Here is a 21,556-nt window from a genome sequence, read left to right as displayed (position 1 = left end):
AACAGCCTCCCCTAATCGTCTCTACGCAACTCATGGGAGGATATGATCATAAAAAAAAGCAGGACTTGCTGGCTGGGCTCCGAGCTAAAATAGAAATTCAGCAATTTAAATGCATTTTTTTTTTCTTTGTAATCACACACCGTGTTATACATTTATCCCCGAAGCAAAAGCGCCGACGTTATCTTTACGGTGTTCTTTAGGCGTCGATGTGCAGCTCAGAAAGCTAACGTTTACGGTGTACATTAGGTCAGATGAGTGCGCAGGAAAAAAAAAAAAAAAAACGCAAACGACAACAGGGTGAAAGCATAAATGACTTTATTGAGCTTCTGTGATTTTCACACCTGAAACTGGACTTTTCACAAAAATGGTCAACGGGTCTGAACACACACCTGGAATACATCACACCTGATCTCACAGAAGCAGCGGCTGAGCACCTTCGGTTAAAACGTACTTTTCACCAGTGGAAAAGATAAATGGTATATTTTGCTGTTATTCTAAAAAGCGAACGTGACGCGGAAAGAAAACAGGTTGGGCGGAAGTTATTGTACAAATCGATAAAGGGAGGAAAGCTTGGAGAGCTGCTGGTGCTCAGGATCTTCAGGGAAGCCGTGGAGACCTTCTAGAGAGTGTGTTTGTCGAAGAGGTATTCTCCCAGGGGGCCGTTGGTCTCGGACGCGGTGACGCGAGTCAGGCTGCCGACGTAGTCGCCGAGCTTCTTGATGGTGGAGTAGCTGTCGTCGAGGAAGTGCTGCTCGAGGAAGTCGCAGAACTGGAACAGAGGAAGAGAGACAGGACTCGTTTTGAAAACCGGTCGTGTCAACGAAGACAAAATCGGGAGCTTCTAATTCATGGATTCGCTTGATTAAAAGTGGACTCACGACTTCGACACGTTTGCGTAACACAAACATTTGCATCTTTGAGCTCGGGGATATCTGTGTGGAAGAACTAGTGAAGTCTCAATGTTTGCTTCCAATTTTTGGCCTCTATATCAAGAGGGAAAAGCTAATTATCTCTCATCCCCTTCAAACTCAAAACAAGGATTTCTTTATCACGCTACAAATAGAAGCACTGAAATTCTGCACTCCGATGGTGGACTCTGAAGATCCACATGAGGGTCCAGGTGGACTGGAATGTGGGTGTCATCTTTTAGCTGAAGCAGGAGCTTTGAGACCTGAACATTTTGCTGGTTCTTCAGAAAGCGAGCACACTCAGACCCGAGTTTACATTCAGGAGCCGGCAGGTTAAAGTCCACGTCACGTCTAGCGTGTGTCACTGAGATTTCAGGTAATTTCAGGTCTCTGGTTAATGTATGACAACAGCTTAATAACAGTGAGTGCTTACGTGAGGGTCATTATTTGCGCCAGCTTTGCGGTGCGCATCCAGAACTTGGCCGTTGAGGGACTTCTGGTACTCCAGGGAAAAGGTCATCGCTCCCAGACCTCCACCCCAATCCTCTCGATTTGGTTTCTATTGCAAAGAGCACAAAGAGAAGCCATTCAATGTGGATGTTTTTACATACAACAGCCCCGGAACGGTGCATTGACACTTACAGAGATGGTGTAAAGGAGGATTCGACCGCCTCTCAGATTCTGATACTCCAGCAGCTTCTCGGCCTGGTCCCTCTCCTTCACCGAACGCTCCAGGAAGAAAGTGGAAAAGTTTGGCAGAGCGACTTCGTCCCTGTCGAAATACATTCCCTAGAAGAAGAAGAACACATGCATGGCCAGAGATTAGACTTCATGACACCAGGGCCAGAAGGGCTGCTGAGGATGTGAGATTTGGAGCAAACGTACCAGAGCCAGGTAGGTGTAGGAGGCGCTGAGCTTCAGGTTGATGAGCTTGTTGACGTCTCTCTCGGTCTCCACGTGGAGGTTCTGCCTCACGGCGGACTGCATTTCTAAAAACAGAACAAGAAACCCCTGGCTGAGCTGCAGACCTGGACGGCGGACGGCGAGGACTGAATCCAGAGAAGATCTCGGAGCAGGACAGCCTGCAGAGGCGGGTCACGTGGTACAGAAATGGTCCGAAGGGGTCGGACTATTTCAGGTACGACCAGGTGATGTCGATTGCGGCATATTTAGCCGAATACTATAACATTTAGATGGGATAGTAGAATCTAAAACTGTCTCCAGGAGATATTATCTTACTTCTGATGAGATGTAAACACATTTGAGCCCTCCAAAATAAACAGGTACTAATTATGTAAACAGCTAAAGCGGAGCTAGCATACAGCTAGCATCACATGCAGCTCACCTGTCAAACACGTTTTTTTTTTTTTAATTTAATAGTTATTTTCCCCCTTTTTTCTACGCACCAGCTTCGTGGAGATGCTCCTGTTCGCCTCAAAAGTGAGTGAACTTATCTTCCTCCGCACATAACAGTAGCCAGATGCCCCCCCTTCCTCCCCCGCTGCCTGCTAGCTCTTGCTCGGTGTGCTAGCGCTGCGGGCGCCTGTACTGCCCCCTGCTGGCCCGGCGGGGAACTGCAGGCTCTGTGGTCTGTTTACGTTTGTGCTCCCAAACTTTTTATCACTGCGCACCGGGGGGGACACGTAGATTCTTTGTATGGCAAATATAATAATAAACGTGAATTCACTGTGTAATCGTCGGCAACTTTATTAGCAGCTTCCTCGTAACATTGCAGCAACAACATAACATGAGTATATTGAAGGCTTCACATGCTTCATTGGAGAACCGGTCACCGCATATTATGCAGAGCGGGCTCGATCTGTTGCAATAAAGCCATGTTTCAAGTAGAACTCCTGGTATTGTCTGTTGAAAGCTTTCTTTTTCTTGGAAGTTGCAGGCTCTGCTTCTGTCTCTTCTCTGGGCCTTTTCCCCTTTTCACCTTTGAAACTTTCCAAAGACGTCTGTTTTTCACTTGTTTTCCTGGCTTGTGGGTTCCATTTTTGGCGCTCCAGCGACCAAGATGTACTCCGGTCATTTTTGATATTAAAAGACTTTTCAAAATAAAGATTGTTCAGACTCAGATAATAAATTCTATGGAAATAATCCATTATTTCTTGGGCGACAGGTACCAATTGATCCATGGACCGGCACTGGTTTGAGTTGGAGACCAATAATTTACATCACAGTAGAGGCTACAGGAAGGGGAGATGGAGAAGATGGAGAATTTCAAGTACCTCTTGTCAACGTCCAGAGCGTAGGAGAGTGCAGAAAAGCGGTGAAGAAATGGATTCAAGCAGGTTGGAACGGCTGGAGAAAAGTGTCAGGGGTACGAAGAGATAGAAGAACATCAGCCAGAAGGAAAGGAAAGGGGAGGAGACAGTGCTGAGATGGTCTACAAACACTGATAATGACCAAAGGACAGGAGGCAGAGGAAGATATGGAGGTTCTCTTTGGGAGCAACCAGGATGGAGAGGATCAGGAATGAGTCCATCAGAGGGACGGCACATGGTGGATGTTTTGGAGAGAAGATCAGAGATGGTCGTGTCATGGACAGAGGAGGGAGAGTGAATATATCGGTAGACGGCTGCTGGAATTGGACGTCTAGAGGAAGACCAAAGAGAAGACTGATGGACCATCATGAGAGAGGATATGAAGGTAGTTGGTGTGAGAGAGAAGGATCCAGAGAATAGGGTTAGATGGAGAAGGTAGATTCGCCGTGGCGACCCCTGAAGGGAAAAGCCCAAATTAGAAGAAGAAGAAAGTGGCTAATGCTGTAGGGTAGTCATGGCGATACATATTATAAGTTAAACCGTAGCATAAAAAATATCAGACAATATAATAAATACAAACATTCTTGTGCAACAATGTAAACGAACAGCAAACGACAGCTCCTATGGATGAGTGAGTAGATGATCGGAAGTCTATTGGGAGCAGAGAGACAGCAGCTGGAAGGTAGGTGTAATCCCTCCTTCACACTCTTTGGGTGAAAGATAAGATAAACTTTAAACAAAATTGTTTTGTCACTGCCGTGTAACAGTTGTGGTGCCAATAAATATGAATATAGATATAAATAGAGAGAAGACAGTTCGAAAATAGCAAAAGACATCCACAAATAAATAGACAGCAGAGAGAACAACAACATCATGGATAAGAATGGACAACAGGATGGGAAAAAAAGACAATAAGGGTGAAAAACAGACAACCAAAACTAAATGACAACATAAACAGAGTGACAATCGCAATGACAAACATCAAATGAATAAAGAAACAAACAGAAATAAGCAGGATGTGAATGTGCTGAGACCAACAAGGATAAAACAGCCGGTGTTGGTTTGTGTCTGCTCCTGTGGAGATTTAAAAGGAGGCAGTTCAGGGAAAACAAATCAGAATACATGTTATAATATACATATAATGTAATATAAAACATCATAGTACTGCCAATGAATATCTTATTAAAGTCTTGCTAAATTAAATGACTGTTTCATCATTGTATGAGCCTTGGATGAACGTGCGATCCAATACTGAAATAATTAATACTCTGCCAGGTCTATTAATGTTTTGATCTTTATATATAAAAAAAAAAAATACATATTGAAGATATTCTTACGAGAGGCGGGAGAAACTGAAGGCACCAGTTACGGTAACCTTCCTCTTCATGTTTCCTGAATGGCCAGCGCTCTGACAAACAAGCAGGTTTATGAGGGTCCACGTCGTGGACGCTGATGTCCAGCGTGTCCTGACGTTCTCCGTCTACAGTTCCTCATAGATCTCCACCGCAAAACGGCTATAAATAATCTCTTGTTCCCTCTGTAGTGCACAGAAAACGCAGGGACGATTATATGTCTGACTGTTCACTTTCAAGTGTATGGATCGCTTAATCTTATTATTCTGAAATGGAAATAATGACCAGAATGAGTAAAGATAAAACCAACATGGTCAATGTACTCGGGGGAAAAGTACACTGACCTTCAACAACATGAACCTGCTGATGACAAACCTGACATCGATGCATATAAGAAGTCCTTAAAGACAATAATCACAATTATTGTAACTTGTTTGACTGAGGTTATTATAGCGAATAAGGAAGTGGCAGGCGGCGCAAAGGTCCCTACGGTTGTAAAAAGGCCAAAAGGAGAAGCAGTTATTTGCGTTGTCACTTTGAGAAGGGGGTTCTAGAGACGTAAAGAGGAGGACATGCTAAGAATTAAAAGTCAACACCATCGGAGTAAGAGTCATCTTGGAGCGGCGCCTCTCCGGCCTGGCATCTTTAGCAGCAGCTAGACCGGCCTCTGTGAATACAACTCCTCTGCTATGTTCGGAGTCCATTGGAATATAGAATGGGAAATCTACGTTTGAAAAGCGACCGGACCCTCCTGCTGCTGTGCGTCCTCCTCAGCCTCCTCCGGGTAAGCGCTTTTTCTCAGGATCTACTCCGCCGCAGATCAAATCCAAAGAATTAAATGCGTATTTTGCTCATTTGCGTCTCACTCCTGACCCTTCGGAAGGTGCTCCACAACTATATTTATTGCTGTTATTATCTTGTACCGTCAATGTTAGCAAAACCTTGACAAACAGCGTCCATCTGACAATATAGCACTGTCAAAAGAGCGGGTTAAAATTCACAGAAATATCACATAATAGAGAAAACAGAAATAAGTTTTTTTTTTTTTTTTGTTGTGAAATGGAAATGATCCCTTCTCAGACCAACATATGTAGCACTTCCCCAACAAACCAAAAATCATCCACGAGGAAGTGAGGAATATCCTTCTGAAATATCCCATATTAAAAATAAATCAAATGTTTCTACAGCTGTATCTAGATTTACCAATTTGTTGCCTCATTTATTTGAATTCTGTGACTGCATCATGGTTTTAGGCAGCTAAAACTCTACCTTCACCATCATTTTCATGAAGCAGCTCTGACCTCAGGTTTCTGCTCGTCTGTAAGAAATAATGTCTCGAAAACATCGGCTTCTGTCAATTTATGCATCTGGGTGCACAGACTGCGATTCAAATGGCATTTTGTTTATTTGTCAGGCTTTCGGTCGTACACCTGATGACCCGGCGGTGCTTTTTTTTGTCTTTTTTTGCAGGACGGCATTGACGTGACAGCAGAAGTAAAACCATCAGCTCAAATAACACAGACACCAACAACAGAGAGTAAGACAAGAGAACTTTCAGATAAGTAAGATGGTGTTGGCCGTCGCCATTTTCTGAAATGGAGTGAAACTCTTTCACAGGTCCTGGAGACGTGCAGGGTGTGGAGGTCCTGCAACGGAATGACAACAGTGTAACTCTGAGGTGGAACAAGGTGAACAACATCTCAACGTATGTCCTTCAATACGTGAACAACGGAGCTTTGAAGAACGACAGTATCAACGCAACCGAGCAGCAGGTGGCGGTCACATATGTGGTTTCCCATCTGACGGCTGCAAGAAAGTACAACTTCACTCTCAAAACTAGGTTGGGGACAACCTACAGCGATGGGCACTCATTCCCGGCAGTCACTGGTGAGTCATTTCTGATTTTTCATTCCGAGTTTGGTGGTTTTGACAACTTCCATTATCTTCTTTGCCAACAGATGCAATTTACTTATTTTTGGTACTGGATGAGGAAATCTGACATGGCGGTATTGTATGAGGAAGTCTGGAGTGGTAGAGAAGTATGTTAGACCGGTGCAGGACATGTATGCACGCTGTGAGACAGTAGTGAGGTGTGCCGTAAGTGTGACAAAGAAGTTCAAGGTGGAGGTGGGACTCTGGTATTGTATGAGGAAAACTGGAGTGGCATAGAAGAATGTTAGACTGGTGCAGGACATGTATGCACGCTGTGAGACAGTGGTGAGGTGTGCTGTAAGTGTGACACATAAGTTCAAGGTGGAGGTGGGACTCCATCAGGGATCAGCTCTGAGCCCCCTCTTGTTCATAGTGGTGATGGACAGGCTGACAGATGAGGTTAGACAGGAATCTCCATGGACCATGATGTTTGCAGATGACATTGTGATCTGTAGTGAGAGCAGGGAACAGGTGGAGGAAGATGTAGAGAGGTGGAGGTATGCTCTGGAGAGGAGAAGAATGACGGCTAGCTGCAGCAAGACAGAATATATGTGTGGGAGTGAGAAGAACCCAAGTGGAACAGTGAGGATACAGGGAGTGGAGATGAAGAACTATGGCTATGGAAGAACTATGGCTACTATGAAATAGAAGACTATCATCCGGAAAGTGGAGGAAACAGTGATGACACCAGCGATGCCGTATGGTTTGGAAACAGTAGCATAGAGGAGGAGACAGGAAGCAGAGCTGGAGGTAGCAGAGATGAAGATAAGGTGGATAGTTACATGTGATGGACACAATGGATGCGTTGGAAGGTCAGATGTTCGGGTCATGTACAGAGGAGGGAAAGAGGATGCCGGGGTTGGAGCAAAGAGAAGATTTGTGGACGTAGTGAAAGAGGAATATGAAGTTTGTTGGTGCGAAAGAGGAGGATCCAGAGAATGGGGTTGGATGGAGGAGGTCGATTGGGTGTGTAGACCCCTGAGGGAAGCAGCCCAAAGGAAAAGGAGATGTTTGACGATGAAACGCCGTTGTATTTCCGTGTTTAGCTCCGTTTTTTTTTTTTGTCACATTCACAAAACCAGCTGGGTTTCCCATATCCTCTCTCAGCTCCTGAGAGCGTCTGGAATGTGACGACGCTGACGCAAACCGAGAACAGCATCACTCTGCGCTGGGAGAAGGTGGACAATTGTTCTACGTACGTCCTGCAATATGGAAACCAAAGCCGTCCGGTCCCAGACAGCAACCACACCCTCCAGACGTCGGTCACACACGAGGTTTCTTCACTTCCTGCCGGGAAGACGTGTCATTTCACCCTCGTGGCGGTGTTCGAGAATGTCAGCAGCGATGGATTCTCCTTCCAGGCTTTGACCGGTAGGTGGAGGAGTTACGAAGAGACGATCCCTTCATCAAACTGACTCTTTATTATTTCATATAGTCTTTACTGAGCGCTGCAGAGATTAACGCTCCCGGATATGAATAAATATGAATAAATATTTGAAAAGAAAAAGTCCCGAAGAACATTCTGACCCAGATGAAGGAACAAGTATGAGTTGGAAGAAAGTAAAATAGATGAGCTCAAGACAATACAATGAAAGTTAGATCGCGTTCGGATTCGCTTTTACTGGGGAAAAACCGTCCAACATTGCCGTGGTTCCAAGCAGTTTTCAAACTTAACAGCCCTCGCTTCAAAATAGAAAAAGCCGACTATTATGTTCATGTAAACAGACTGAGAAACAGGCAGCGTTGTTGAGGAAAACCACCAAGACAAGGGAGAAAGCTCCGAAAACGAGCTGAACAAAGTGGCTGAACTCATTACGAAAGCCAAACATTAATACTACCTGCTTAAAAAAATCACGGTAGAAGAAATGCTCGGCTCTGACGCTGCGAAGGAATAATAATTTCCAGACGTTTTGATGACGTGTCTGCAGACACTGAAGAGAGTGTTCTGGAAAAGTTGCACATCAGTTGGAAAATCGCTTTGCGACTCTATGAATCTACAGATTGTAGATATAAGATTTCCCACTGAGTGCGTGAATTGAGACTACGGTTTCATTCTATTTCATTAAAACGTTTCGGACATATTTATTTGGTGATTTTTCTAAAATATGTTAAATATGTGTCGTGGCTCAAAAAACACCGATCCACGGATTCTGCATGAAGCTGTTCCTCATGAAACATTAGAAAACTATGTTTAAATCACAGATTCGTCCCGCGCTGTCCGAGCTCCGCTCCGATAACTTATAAAATCGCAAAATGAGCGAAAGGGCGACCGAAAGTTTATGAACTGTTATTTTACAGCCTCCTGAAGCTCGACGTGCTAAACATCCTTAACATCCTGGAAACCGCTGTCTTTTTGTCATCAGCTCCCCCGGCGGTGACTGCGGTGAACGCCACCGAGCGCACAACCGCCGGCGTCACTCTGACATGGAGGAATATGGACAGGAACTGGAGCTACGTTCTCCATATCGACGAGAGAAGCGTAGAATTGAACGGATCTGACGACGTGGTGTCGCAACGCGTCCCGTTGCCGCGCTCGGGAACGGAGTATCCCTTCCAGGTGACCACGATGTTCTCCGGGCTCAACAGCAGCGTTTACTCAGACCTCACAGTCACAGGTACCTCCAGGCTGTCACGCCGCGCCATCCGGAGATTCGCGAACGCCGCTGATTTGAAATCCCCCCCCCGTTTTCCAGCTATAAATTGCACCAGCGTACGCTGGCAGATCACCAACGCCTCCATCCGCGCCGCCGTCCGAGGCTCGTTCTCCGGTGCGGAAGCCACCAACGGATCGAACACCCACCGGAGTCCCGGTGGCGCCGACGTGTGGTTTGCAGGCCTTTACCCCGGCGCCGCCTACCGGGTGTCTCTGGTGTATGAAAAAAATAACTCCACCCGCTTCCTGCAGTGCAGCGTCACACTGACGACACGTGAGTTCAGAACGGATCCATTGCCGCGATTGGATATTTTGAAACGACTCGGAAATGCGAGGTGACTGGAGTTATGTGTTACACACTGCTCAAAAATAATACAGCCTGGATTTGAATATGTGAAATATTCTTAGGAAATACTTTGTTCTTTACACAGTTGAATGTGCTGACAATAAAATCACACATAAATGATCAACGGAAATCAAATGTCTGAACCAGGATTAATGGGTTTACGCTCAAATTTAAAGTGTAAAAACACACTCCAGGCAGATCCAACGTTGATGCCTTTAAAAGAAGTCCAAATGAATCCGTGTTGCTTCCTATGTGGACACTTTGATTTCACACAAATATTTTAGTGTAGTTTAGTTTAGTTTAAAATGTTTATTAGGACAGTGTACAATTCCATTAAGCAGAGAGGCAGAGATGTTTGTACCAGATTTTAGCTCATAGCTAATTTCCATCTGTAGTCCTGGGAAGAAAATACAAATATAAAACTGTACAAATAGACAATATATATAAAATATTTGTGATTGACTTGGAGTTACAATGTGTTGTTTAAGTGTTTCCTTCATTTTTTTTGGAGCAGTCTATATCTAACGATTCTATTTTTTTTTTTTACTCAATTTTTATTTAGTGTTTCTTTACATCAATATGACAGGTACATAAACCACATATAATGAGATGACATGATCATGACAGGAAATAATAACAGAAATATTGATTTATAATAAATATAATATTATGGTGCAGTGCCAGTCCAAAACTCTTTGAGTCGAACCTATTAATAAAAACATGGCGATCGTGTAGTAAGGATAGGCTTCTGAAGTCTTAAAGAATATGTCATTTGCTTCATCTGTTAAATGTGCCATCCTTGTTGATCCATATATTCTCTGTCCGGGGATCCGGTTTAAACCCCCTGACAGTTACGGCTTTTAATGCGGCTGTGAGCGATATGTTTAGGAGCTATTTTTCTTCCTTTCTGTCTGAAAGGATGGGGCTTTGCCTCCAATAATGCATTTGCGGGCGTTTGTGGAAGGTCCTGTTTGAAGACCGCTTTGAGGGCGTCAAAAACCTCCTTCCGAAATAAACTTAGTTTCGGGCAAAGCCAAAATATATGCGTGCGGCGATATCTTCACCACATTTCCTCGTGTCCATCTTATGTATTATTTCTGGTGTTTTAAAAAACCTAATAATTACTTTCCACTTGAATTCCCGCAATACTAACAATTTGTGGTTTAACACATCACTTGACTAAATACAGCGGCCCGTTAAAATACCGATCATTTCAACACACAAAGCGCGATTTAAGCCAGTTTTATCTTTGAAATACTTGAAATACACTTTTTTTTTCTCTGCGTTTGATCAGTTCCCCCTGATTTAACCGCTCGCTGCGAGTACTGGGCCGCAGGATACTCCGTCTACGTAGCCTGGGACGAGCCGGACGGAGCGTGGACCGCCGTGGAGCTCAACGTGACGGGCAGAACCTTCACCGTGGGTCGAGAGGAGGGACCGCATGTAAAAATATCCGGATTCCAACCGGCGAAAACATACAAGGTGTCCGTATCCTCGCTGTCTGGAAGTGTGAGGAGTTCCAGAGCCCATGTTTTCCAGTGTTCTACTGATCCCAGGGGTGAGTCAGAGGGAATTTTATTCAAATCACATTATGATTCAGTCCTGGGCTTGTGTGTGTGTGTGTGTGTGTTATTATTTATGGCGACGGGTGATTCCCACGCGTCGAACCCGCTCTGCATAACATGCGGCGACCGTCTTTCACCACGTGGAAACCAAACACCCTGCATTAATAAACAAGCATTTTGAATGACAGAAGCAGGAATATTTGAATATTCATGTGAATACATACGCTGCTCCAAAGACTGAGACACTTTATAGTTTATGGTTTATTTTTAGTTCTAATTCTGCCTTTTCTTTTATTATTTATTACTGTTATATTTTCTGTAACTCTGGCGCAGCAATTTCCTTCGGGATTAATAAAGTTGTTCTTATTCTTAAAAAATTAAGGGAGCACTTAAACAACACAATGTAAGTCCAAGTCAATCACACTTGTGTGAAATCAAACACTGATTGATTTGGACTTGTTTTAAGGACGTCACATCAACGTAGCTGTGTGTGTGTGTGTGTGTGTGTGTGTGTGTTTGGCCACCCAGTGTGCAGGATAAGAGATTCTTAATACTGAAATCAAATATTTCAATGCTGGTTCTCATGCATCTTAAAAAGAAAACCAATCCAAAAGTTGATCTCATTTGAAAGAACCCGCTCTTCTGCGTTGGCTGGATTCTACATCGTGAGGTTTTCAGTCCAGATTTCCCTCCCGGCAGGAGTCATCGCGGGTTCCGTACTGGCCGTCCTGCTCTTCGGTCTCCTGGCGTATCTGGCAACCTTCCTCTTCCTCAGAAGAGCGCATATCATCAGGTCGGTGCCGAGCAGTGACTGAACACTTTCCCTTTCCACGCTTTGACAGCCTCTTTTTTTTCTCTCAGCAGAAACAAGCCGTGCGGAGGAGAATTCAAACTATCATCGAAAGAATCCAGGTGAGGAGATGTTTAGTTGTCGGAGCTCGAGGGGCTCCAGGTTGCGTTGAGGAGAAATGGTCCGCAGAGTTCTTCACGGGCGTCTGCGGAACGGTGTTTTCCATATAAAACCCCTGACGGGTGACCTCAGGCCGGAGATGCTTCTCCACTCATGGTGCCAGATCTTCACCGTTGCCCGTGTAGCGTTTGGGTGAAGCTCTTTCAGAAGCTCCTCGGCGCCGTTAGATCTTTGTCATGTTTCCAGAATGGCCGATTTTACCCGTGAGCGGCGATCCTGCCGGTCCGCCGTCAAATAAACCCGTTTTCAAAATATCCAGGGTCGAAAACGTGTTGTAGATCACCTGAAGATCGACCAATGAATAACCACTTCCTTCTGTTTTATTCAGATATATGTCTATCGCAGAGTTTCCGGACCACTTCAACAAGCTAAGCGTGGATGTGAGGAACGGTTTCTTCCAGGAATACAAGGTGCGTTGAGAGACCCGCCGTACTTTGTCCTTCTCGCGCGTCGTCCTTGTCTGGGTCACGTTTCCCGCCGTCCTCCACGCAGAGCCTGGCGCCCGTCGGCAGGGAGCTGTCCAAGGACGCCGGCCTCCTGCCCGAGAACCAAACCAAGAACCGTTTCACCAACGTCCTCCCGTGTAGGTTTGTCCTTCCTTTCCCGCGCGGCGTGATGTCTTAAAGCTGCGGTCCACGCACAGAAAGACGAAACAACTGGCGTTATTTACGTTTTTATTTTGAAAAATGGCGTAATTCTCTCCGTTCTGTCCGTCGATGACTCTGTGAAGATGCCTGTCTAGGTCACGCCATACATTAACGCTGATATTAAACCCGCACGCGAGCAAAATGAGTAAAAAACAGACGCTTTTGGTTTCCCGGCTCCTCCGACTGCTTTGTGATCGCTTCATCGCAGAGAACGAGGGATTAATAAACGATTAATTATAATTATCATTTATAGCGACGGGTGATTCCCACGTCCCGAACCCGCTCTGCATAACATGCGGCGACCGTCTTTCACCGAGTAGAAACCAAACACCTTGCATTAATAAACAAGCATTTTGAATGACAAAAGCAGGAATATTTCAATATTAATGTGAATACGTACGCTGCTCCGAAAAATAAAGGGAGCTCTTAAACAACACAATGTAAGTCCAAGTCAATCACACTTGTGTGAAATCAAACACTGATTGATTTGGACTTATTTTAAGGACGTCACATCAACGTTGGATCAGCCTGGAGTGTGTTTTTAACTTTAATTTTGAGCGCGACTCCACATCCAGACCTCCATGGGTTCATACATTTGATTTCCATGGTCAAGAAACCAAAGTAACAATATCACAACAATAGCACTTTCAACCTGCAAAATACATATTTTATTGCCTGTTTATATATTGTATAGTTATTTTATTGCCTATCTGTATATTTTATATATATTGTCTATTTTATACAGTTTTATATTTGTATTGTTCAGGACTACAGATGGAAATTGGCTATCAGCTATAATCTGGTACAAACATCTCTGCCTCTGTGCTTAATGTATTTGTACACTGTCCTAATAAACTTCTAAACAAACAAACAAAGTATTTAATAAGAATATGTAACTAATTCACATCTTACTTTAGTGTTCCCTTTATTTTTTGGAGCAGCGAATTCATCCACGCGGTCCGTGAAAATATTGTGTGACATTAAACCGGCGGTCTGAAAGAACGGGAGTGTCCAGTGACGCCGTTCGTTTCCGGCACTTTTTAACGGTTCCTTTTCTTCAGATGACTGGTGTCGAGTGAAGCTGGAAACGTCGCAGCCCGACGGGACGTCCGACTACATCAACGCCAGTTACATGCCGGTGGGTATCACCTGCACACACACATCCCTGCAGCCTCCGTGTCATTTCGCAAGGCGCTGGACTTAAAGCTTTTGTCAACGGCATCTCAGGGTTACAGACACAACCGGGAGTATATCGCCACCCAGGGGCCCCTGCCTGCCACCATCCCCGATTTCTGGAGGATGATTTGGGAGAAAAACGTCAAAGGGGTCGTGATGGTGACCAACTGCGAGGAGAACGGACACGTAAGCGACTCGACGTCGGTCTTTTTTCCAAAAACTTTCCGAGGCGACCCCACGGAACGGACGGCCGACCCCCTTTTTTTTTAAATTTCTTGCTCTCAGGCCAAGTGTGAGCAGTACTGGCCCGCGCTGCACGCCGCTTGCCTTCACGGAGACCTTCTGATCACCACGGCGTCCGAGCAGCAGGGCTCAAACTGGACTCTGAGGGACTTCAGGCTGAAGCATGTATGGGACGGCATTTCTAAGTATTCCTAACGGAGCCGATGACAAACGGGCTAAATATTGAATGCACGTTCCACAAAAACAGACATTTTTCGGACGATCAGGGTTTATGCGGGTTAAATTAAGACGGTACGTAGTTTTAGACCCGTTTCAGGTCCACACTGGGTGAGAAACGGTGTCCCGGAATGGATTGATTAACACAAAAAGAAAGATCTCACTGCAGTGCTGGGTCACAAAACCACCTCTGGTTCTTCAGAGCATCTTTTTCAAATATGTGCATGTGAAGTGGTGTGTGTTTAGGTTAGTTGTGTGTGTGTGTGTGTGGGCGTCTATTAATCTGAGCTACTCTCCTTTGGCTGCAACCTCCTCCACATTCTTCTCTCCGTGCATCCTGGCTGTCGGACTGCAAGTCCCTGCGAGTTTCTCTTTCCGGTTTTAAGTTTTTCCGGGTCATTTTCTGGATCTTTTGCCTCCTGCTTCCTTCTCTCTTGATCTAGAAGGTTCACTGAGAAGAGTTGTGACAGGAAGCTCTGTGACGGGACTGTTTCATGACAAACTTGGGTGTATCTCTCCATGCCAGAGGGTCACCACAGAAGAAAGCACCGTCAAACATTTCCACTTCACGGCCTGGCCTGACCACGGCGTCCCTCAGGGAACGCAGGTCCTGGTCCAGTTCAGACAGCTGATCCGACAGCACGTGGAAGCGCAGGGCGCCGCCGGGCCCACCGTGGTTCACTGCAGGTACCGTTGACATTTCGCGACCTCCGAGTGAAAAAACCGACACCTCCGATCTCCAATTTTTCCGTTTTCTGCAGCGCTGGAGTCGGAAGGACGGGAACCATCATCGCCTTGGACGTGGCGCTCCAGCAAGTAGACCACGATAGAGTCGTGGATATCAACAACTTTGTCGCCAAGATGAGGCAGCGGCGGCCTCTCATGGTGCAAACACAAGTAAGAGTCGTCACTTCGCCTCCCGAGTTGACAAAGAGACACGTTTGAATTAACTTTGAGCCAATTCCTTTCAGCCCCAGTACGTTTTCCTGCATCAGTGTGTCATGGACTATCTGCAGACCAATAAGAAGATGGAGAACCTGTATGAGAACCAAGACATAATATACGTGAACGCCCCGGCACTGGGAGACGTCTACTGAAGGAACAGCGTGTCAGCACGGTGCTGGTATGTAAGTGAAGTTGGGGCTGGACTTGTATGCTGCTTCCCATCGGTCTGGAATGTTCCAGGGAGATGCTATGATGATCAGCTCTGCACTTATCAATGCACTAAAGTGTCTCTTCTGTCTGTAAATAAGACACTATGATCAGATATCCAAAGTGTACAATCTGTATTTTTTTTTTTTTCTTTAACTTAATTCTCGTCCTCTCTCCTGTCATCGGTTGGAGGCATCGACATTCACGGAAAGCCCCATTTTTTTTTTTTTGTCTTTACAAAAAATAAAAAACATTTTAACGACGTTGCATTTTTGCAATCTCGTACAAACGGTAGAAATAACACTTGGAGAGCGCGTCCTTCGGGGCTTCCTCCTCCTCGTCCCCGTCACGTGTCTTCGCTCCCGGATGCGACGGAGAAGTTCAAATCGATGACTTCCTGTCTGGCCTTCAGGGCGTCGGGGCAGATGTCTCCAGAGACGGAACGGTGCTTGCCGGAATAAAGTTCTTCGATGGACCCCGAAGGCGGCGGAGGGATGGAGAACTTCTTGGCTATGTTGTGCAGGACGCTGCACGCTTTGATGATGTTGGACTTCTTGGCCAAAGATCCCTCTTGCGCGAAACCGAGCTGCACCAGGCACCTGAAACGTCTCTTCATGCACACCAGCGTGGCCTGCACCACGTCGTGGATCCTGGCGTGGGCCCGGTTGAAGCGGAGCTCCTTCTCGTTGGCCGGCTTGGACACCGGCGTCAGCACGTGCTTGCTTTGGAGGTAACCTTTGCCTCCTTCGTGGGAGGGAGAAGGAGAAGATCATCAAGGAGATGTGGACGCAAGGGATCGTGCAGAACATCTGACCTCACCTATGACCCAGTAGCCTCCGTGCAGCTCCTCCTCGATCTCCTTCCCCTTGAAGGAGGACTCCCACATCTCCTGCTCGCAGGTGCTTCCCACGCAGCACTTCTCCACGCTCAGTATGTTCCCGTCGGAGTCGCAGATGAGCTGGCTGACCACGGAGGTGAAGCCGGACGGGTTGACGAAGGCCAGGAAGGTGTCCCTCTCGTACGGGGCGACGCGGATCTTGAAGTGCGCGGGAGCGAGGACGCCCAGCGCCGCGGGGATGCCGCACAGACGCTCCACCTTGGCGGCCACGCCGGCCCGGGCCTCCGGGGTCAGCGGGAACGAGATGAACTGGTCGGACATGCCGGCGATGACGCCGGAAACCGTGCAGATGATGGCCGGACACTCGGTCTGGGTGAGCCCGAGTTTCTGCAGCACGGCGGCGGAGGAAACTCCGTGCGCGTAATAGTTGAGCGTCACCATGACCATGGCGTCCACGGACGGGCCGGGCTTCCGCGGGGGCGCCACCTTCTGCATGCGGACGCGGACCGTGTCGGTGATGAAGACGATGCCGGGCCGGGTGAGGTGGAACATCTGGAACAGAGCCTCGTCGTCCAGCTCGTCGAAGCAGCTCGGGGAACCGGGATCCGACGCCTCCACGCCGGCCAGCAGCTCCTGCTGCACGGCAAACCACACCGGCAGGGCGAACGCCATTCCCCCGGACCGCGCTGCTTTGAGTGCGGGAAGAAATCACATGCAGAACCGCAGACGAGCGAAATAAAGCCGGTTTGGGACGCGGTAACAGCGGAGGGAGAAGGCAACATGGACGCGCCGTCTTCTTCTAAGGCATAGACCAAACACGGAGCTGCGGTCTGTCGCCCCCTAGTGGACAGGAGGAGGTATCGCATGCATCGCTTGCAGTTCATACTAAAATAAAATAAAATAAAATAAAATACGATAAAATAAAATACGATAAAATAAAATAAGATAAAATAAAATGAAATAAAATACGATAAAATAAAATGAAATAAAATACGATAAAATAAAATAAAATGAAATAAAATAAAATACGCTAAAATAAAATAAAATAAAATAAAATGAAATAAAATAAAATAAAATAAAATGAAATAAAATAAAATAAAATACGATGAAATAAAATAAAATAAAATAAAATAAAATAGGGTGAAATAAAATAAGATTAAAAAAATTATCCCACGGAGTAATCATCCAGATGTATGTTTAGAATATGATTTTTGATTTTGGTGGCATGGTGACGCGGTGGTTTGAATAGAATAGATTTATTAATCCCGAAGGAAATTCTTTTGTGGGAAGATTCAAAGCCTTCATTGTCACATATACAGTGTGCACACGTGTTTCCCTGTACATGGAAATTCCTACTTTGCTGATAGGAAGAGGGTCAACATTATTATAAATATGAATATGAGCAGTGCAATAGAACAGTGGCGGTGCAATAAGACATTCAAGTGCACGTGCAAGAACGAGCGCAGTTTAACTGAATTTACATGTGCAGGAAGAATGAGTGTCAGCTGTTCAAGTGTTTGATGGCATGATGACACGAAGGCTCCAACATTCCATCTTTTCACTTGAAACACGACATTGATTTCATTGCTGTTAGGTTTCCTTCTTGCAGAAACGGGAGGTGTTATTAAGCTCGATGGCCTCGGGTATGAAAGACCTTCTGTGGTGTTCTGCGGGGATAGGCTCCAGCATCCCTGCGACCCTGAGTGCAGGATAAGCAGCAGGCGATGAATGGATGGATGGATGGATTTTAGTTTGTCTTTTCAAATTTTATCCCAAGTAAGTCCCCAGAAGCTGTACCTTCGTTACCCCCAACGACACCATTCGCCAGGGGTCGGGAACCTTTTCGACTGGGAGAGCCATAAAAGCCAAATATTTCTTAATGTGTTTCATCGAGAGCCATATAGTATTTTTAACAGACAAAAAATGAAATACGTCTTACTTTTAATGCGACCTCTGGTGCTGCATGGATTTGCTCGAAGTGCCGCTTTATATTTGACCGTTTCATCGATGCAATTATTTATAATATTTTAAAATCAGTTCCAAACTGATTTTTTCTTTTTCAACTCAACATTGTCTGGGAGCCATATGGCATCACCAGAAGAGCCACATATGGCTCGCGAGCCAAATGTTCCTGACCCCTGCCATTCAACCTAGTTTCTGCAAAACAACTCTCCCATTCCAGTCAAAATCTTCTTGTCGTGGCAACTGGAATTTCTTCACTTGAAGGCTTTACACCCTTCATCCGAGAGGCTTCTTCAGGTGAGGGCTGAAACGTGAAGACATTCGAGTCCAGGAAGATTTCCACAAGAATTGACCATGACCTGGATGCCTGAGAACCTGCATAAACATCAACAATATGCCTGAATTTGTCATGCTGGGGGTACATTTCAGAATGCATGCTCCTCCATGTGCCTTTCAATTGCCAATTAAGGACAAATCTAGTGTTTCTGAATCTGAAAAGGGTGTTTGGATGGAGGAATAAACAAGGGGGGTTGGTTTTGTTGACTTTATGGCCTGAATTCCACCATCCACCCAAACCATGTAAAATAAAACATCTCTTAATGCATTCATGTGGTCACAAAAATATCTATGTTCTGTAAGCGGTTATAGCAATGATCAAAATCAGAGTATATTATTGTTCTGATAATTCAGTGAACAAATAATACCGGTACACAGTTCTTGACACAATTGGGAATAAAAACTAGTGATCATAAAATTCTCCTTATCAGAAACACTCATTGCATGAGAAAGCCGGACCTCTGAGGTCACTTACAAAAAAAAAAAAAAACTCATTTCTCTATTCCTTTAATTTCTAGAAGGCTGGTTCTTTCTGAGGAGAAACTTAGCGGGTCGGATAGCTGCGGTAAAAAAAGACAAACGAGAACATCTGTTTTTTTTTTTGGTCGGAGGAGAAGAAACAGCTCCGTTTCTGCAAAGCAGGCACCATTAAGGGTGCTGTCCTTCAGAAATGACTTCAGTGTGATGTAAAAATAGAGGTGGGAGATTTTTCTCTTCAGTGAAACATACAGCATACACAGGAGAATTTGAAAAAGGTCACTTTATTGGTGACTATATCAGCGGCCTTGATAAATAAACATAGTAAATACAGACATAATGGATATAAATAAAAGCATAGTGTCCACTTCTCCCTGTGTCTCACATCTTAGGTGATAAGAAGAACATCCTGTTGACTTCAGAAATGGAAACATCCATTAGTTTGGGTATCCCCTCCTTCTGGCTGGCTTGAGGCACCTGACTTTGTGCGTAGTTATCTGGGACACAAAGTTAACCATTGAGGAGGTCTGAAAATGCATGAAAACCCTCACAAGTGATGGTAACATATTCTATATAGTTAAGCTTCTTTGTTTAATATATCTGGAGCTAAACGTAAACCTCTGCCCTGATGAAATCACATTTAGTTAGGTGTGATCTTCAGTATCCTTTTTGCAGAAACAAGATACAAACATAGACCAGGAAAGTAAAGTGCCAGATGTTTAGCTTAGCTGAGATATTCAGATTCCTTTTCTTTTTTTAATGTTGGTGAAAAGCTCACAGGCCTTTGCACTGAAATACAGGGAGTCTTACAAAGCCTTCTTTATGTGGGGAGTAACAGTGTTATTTTTATTTTTTTAATTTAATCTTCATTTAACCAGGAAAAAAAGTCACTAAAAAAGTTAGTTTTCTCTCTACTGCTGGAAGAGAGTTCCAGGTTCCTGTCTGAGCTATCTAGAGAGTTGACACCTTAACAGAAATCCTCCAAATTCTTCAATTTCCGTGCCGTGACCGTATCTGCAGGAGACAACCTCTACATATATTTTTACTCCTACTTGGCAAATCCACATTTATTCACATATTGCAAAGCCCTGGATGTAATTTCTGTATATTTACAGATGCCCTTGCACCAGTAATAGTCATGACAGTTAGTCTTAGCATGGCGTTGACACACAGTTATGTGTTGACCATTTTGTGTCACCGCACAGGACCTCACCTGTAAAGTTGTCTACGGAGTCCAGTGGCGCCGTGTTGTTCATGTTCACCCCAAATAGCAAGATGGCAATTAATACAACTGCGACCAGCAGGTAAATTGGCATAGCAAGAGCCCAATATCTACAAGAAAGAAAAATCCGAATTGGTGGAGCAGAAACTGCTTATATCCGCATTGGACGAGGTCAAGAATTAGTCGAGCAGAAGAGAAACGCTTTCGGATACTTCAAATTTGTTCACTTACTTCTGAGGCCAGTATGTGAGTCCGACGGCATGGAGCCACTCGTCTGGTACGAACGCCCACAGACAGTACAGAACTATGCGGAAAAAACAAAAACAGTGGTGGAGTCATTTCTTCGCATATTGAATACAAATGTTTCATTGCTAACCTCAAAAGGTTTTTGGTCCCTTCCTTGATATTTTTTTTTTCTGACCAGTGAACTGTACAAACAAAAATCTTTGAAAAGTAAAACCAATGTGACCATTTTTATGTTTTTATGACAATTCCTTCAGCACTCATGAATGAGATCAGGCAATGGACCCACATGTTTGAGTTTGGGCTCAACTGCTTGTCAAATTGTTGTTTCTTTTGACAATTCTTTGCTACTTCAATAGGTTCTTTGTGATGTTTAATCTGTCTTTAAATGCATTAAACTGGCCTTGCAGAACTGCGAGTTGTGAGCAGTTGCAAGAAAGTGACAGTGAAAATTAGCAAATTTACAAATAATGTGTATGTTGAGGTCTAATCTGCGATACTGGATGAAAACCGCTTCTCGTTATCTTACTGAAATGAGCTTTATAAAATGTTGGTGTTTGGCACATGAGCATATTTTTAAATATACACATCCATTTCCTCGTTATTGGTAGCAGAATAGCTTTCACCTCCTGGTCAGGTCTTCTCTGATCACAAAAAGCAACTATCAACAGACAACATCGCCGTTTTCTTTTTTGTTTACATTCATTTAAAGTGACTTACAGAAGCCAAACTGCGATCCGAGGAAGAGAACAAACCCGTAGATCGCCCTCTTGGGCAGAGGGGAGGGAGAATTTTCCACCATGATCATGAACCTGTTCCAAATCACGGAAGAAACAACAAGCTAACTTGCACTTCCAGAAATAAACATCAGCACGAAGCGTTTGTGGCAAAAAACTTACTTCAGTAACTTCGTCTACTAGACAACGCGTAGAATAAACCCTGACATCGAATTAGGTTTTAAAAACAACGTTACCTGTGTAATATTATAAACTTATAAGCCATCGGCTGAATCATGGCTTGATTGTTTTGCCTGCATTGTCCGTTCCGT

At 44.8% G+C, this 21,556-nt stretch overlaps 4 protein-coding genes across 5 annotated transcripts; 1 reads left to right on the top strand and 3 right to left on the bottom strand.

Annotated features, from left to right (window-relative positions):
• Positions 1-299: 299 nt before the first annotated feature.
• Positions 300-2,446, bottom strand: LOC147214994 (ferritin, heavy subunit). The gene is made up of 5 exons (XM_086140589.1): positions 2,315-2,446; positions 1,794-1,897; positions 1,551-1,697; positions 1,342-1,467; positions 300-769 (listed from the first exon to the last, which is right to left on the bottom strand). The coding sequence occupies exons 2-5, from the start codon at positions 1,893-1,895 to the stop codon at positions 620-622; spliced, it is 525 nt and encodes a 174-aa protein (XP_085996715.1). The 5' UTR covers positions 1,896-1,897; positions 2,315-2,446; the 3' UTR covers positions 300-619.
• A 2,641-nt stretch (positions 2,447-5,087) lies between these two features.
• On the top strand, positions 5,088-16,048 carry LOC147214993 (receptor-type tyrosine-protein phosphatase H). Of its 2 annotated transcripts, none has more exons than XM_086140644.1 (18): positions 5,088-5,314; positions 6,001-6,067; positions 6,148-6,417; positions 7,570-7,833; positions 8,826-9,077; positions 9,156-9,389; positions 10,756-11,019; positions 11,726-11,819; positions 11,888-11,938; positions 12,325-12,406; positions 12,489-12,579; positions 13,705-13,781; positions 13,871-14,005; positions 14,105-14,227; positions 14,805-14,965; positions 15,040-15,175; positions 15,250-15,401; positions 15,843-16,048. In XM_086140644.1, exons 1-17 carry the CDS (start codon positions 5,246-5,248, stop codon positions 15,373-15,375), a joined length of 2,496 nt encoding a protein of 831 aa, XP_085996770.1. In that variant the 5' UTR covers positions 5,088-5,245; the 3' UTR covers positions 15,376-15,401; positions 15,843-16,048. The 2 variants fall into 2 exon arrangements, with proteins under 2 accessions (XP_085996770.1, XP_085996771.1); XM_086140645.1 differs by having other exon boundaries at positions 15,250-15,405.
• LOC147214992 (putative nuclease HARBI1) lies at positions 15,548-17,082 on the bottom strand. The gene is made up of 2 exons (XM_086140646.1): positions 16,250-17,082; positions 15,548-16,174 (listed from the first exon to the last, which is right to left on the bottom strand). The coding sequence occupies exons 1-2, from the start codon at positions 16,938-16,940 to the stop codon at positions 15,777-15,779; spliced, it is 1,089 nt and encodes a 362-aa protein (XP_085996772.1). The 5' UTR covers positions 16,941-17,082; the 3' UTR covers positions 15,548-15,776.
• Positions 17,083-17,508: 426 nt separating this feature from the next.
• Positions 17,509-21,551, bottom strand: pigp (phosphatidylinositol glycan anchor biosynthesis, class P). Its single transcript, XM_086140647.1, has 5 exons — positions 21,408-21,551; positions 21,229-21,320; positions 20,497-20,569; positions 20,257-20,375; positions 17,509-19,540 (listed from the first exon to the last, which is right to left on the bottom strand). The coding sequence occupies exons 2-5, from the start codon at positions 21,314-21,316 to the stop codon at positions 19,425-19,427; spliced, it is 396 nt and encodes a 131-aa protein (XP_085996773.1). The 5' UTR covers positions 21,317-21,320; positions 21,408-21,551; the 3' UTR covers positions 17,509-19,424.
• Positions 21,552-21,556: the final 5 nt, after the last annotated feature.

This window comes from Fistularia commersonii, chromosome 33 (assembly GCF_037954325.1).
Source record: "Fistularia commersonii isolate RoL2024-O1a breed Wild chromosome 33, RoL_Fcom_v1.0, whole genome shotgun sequence".
Taxonomy (NCBI): Eukaryota; Metazoa; Chordata; class Actinopteri; order Syngnathiformes; family Fistulariidae; genus Fistularia; species Fistularia commersonii.
The sequence above is the reverse complement of the archived record's forward strand: the minus strand, read 5'-3'. Positions and strand labels throughout refer to the sequence as shown.

Bases quoted from the DNA above. Each gene is read 5' to 3' on its own strand.
- LOC147214993 (XM_086140644.1), top strand. From the start codon at position 5,246: ATGGGAAATCTACGTTTGAAAAGCGACCGGACCCTCCTGCTGCTGTGC. The intron at 11,939-12,324 runs GTGAGGAGATGT...TGTTTTATTCAG, and splicing joins CTATCATCGAAAGAATCCAG to ATATATGTCTATCGCAGAGT. The intron at 12,580-13,704 runs GTAGGTTTGTCC...CCTTTTCTTCAG, and splicing joins TTTCACCAACGTCCTCCCGT to ATGACTGGTGTCGAGTGAAG.
- LOC147214992 (XM_086140646.1), bottom strand. From the start codon at position 16,940: ATGGCGTTCGCCCTGCCGGTGTGGTTTGCCGTGCAGCAGGAGCTGCTG. The intron at 16,175-16,249 runs GTGAGGTCAGAT...CCTCCCACGAAG, and splicing joins CGGAGGCTACTGGGTCATAG to GAGGCAAAGGTTACCTCCAA.
- LOC147214994 (XM_086140589.1), bottom strand. From the start codon at position 1,895: ATGCAGTCCGCCGTGAGGCAGAACCTCCACGTGGAGACCGAGAGAGAC. The intron at 1,468-1,550 runs GTAAGTGTCAAT...TCTTTGCAATAG, and splicing joins TCCTCCTTTACACCATCTCT to AAACCAAATCGAGAGGATTG. The intron at 770-1,341 runs GTAAGCACTCAC...CCTCTGTTCCAG, and splicing joins GCGCAAATAATGACCCTCAC to TTCTGCGACTTCCTCGAGCA.
- pigp (XM_086140647.1), bottom strand. From the start codon at position 21,316: ATGATCATGGTGGAAAATTCTCCCTCCCCTCTGCCCAAGAGGGCGATC. The intron at 20,570-21,228 runs GTAAGTCACTTT...TTTTCCGCATAG, and splicing joins CGGATCGCAGTTTGGCTTCT to TTCTGTACTGTCTGTGGGCG. The intron at 19,541-20,256 runs GTGAGGTCCTGT...TTTGTGTCCCAG, and splicing joins CTCCGTAGACAACTTTACAG to ATAACTACGCACAAAGTCAG.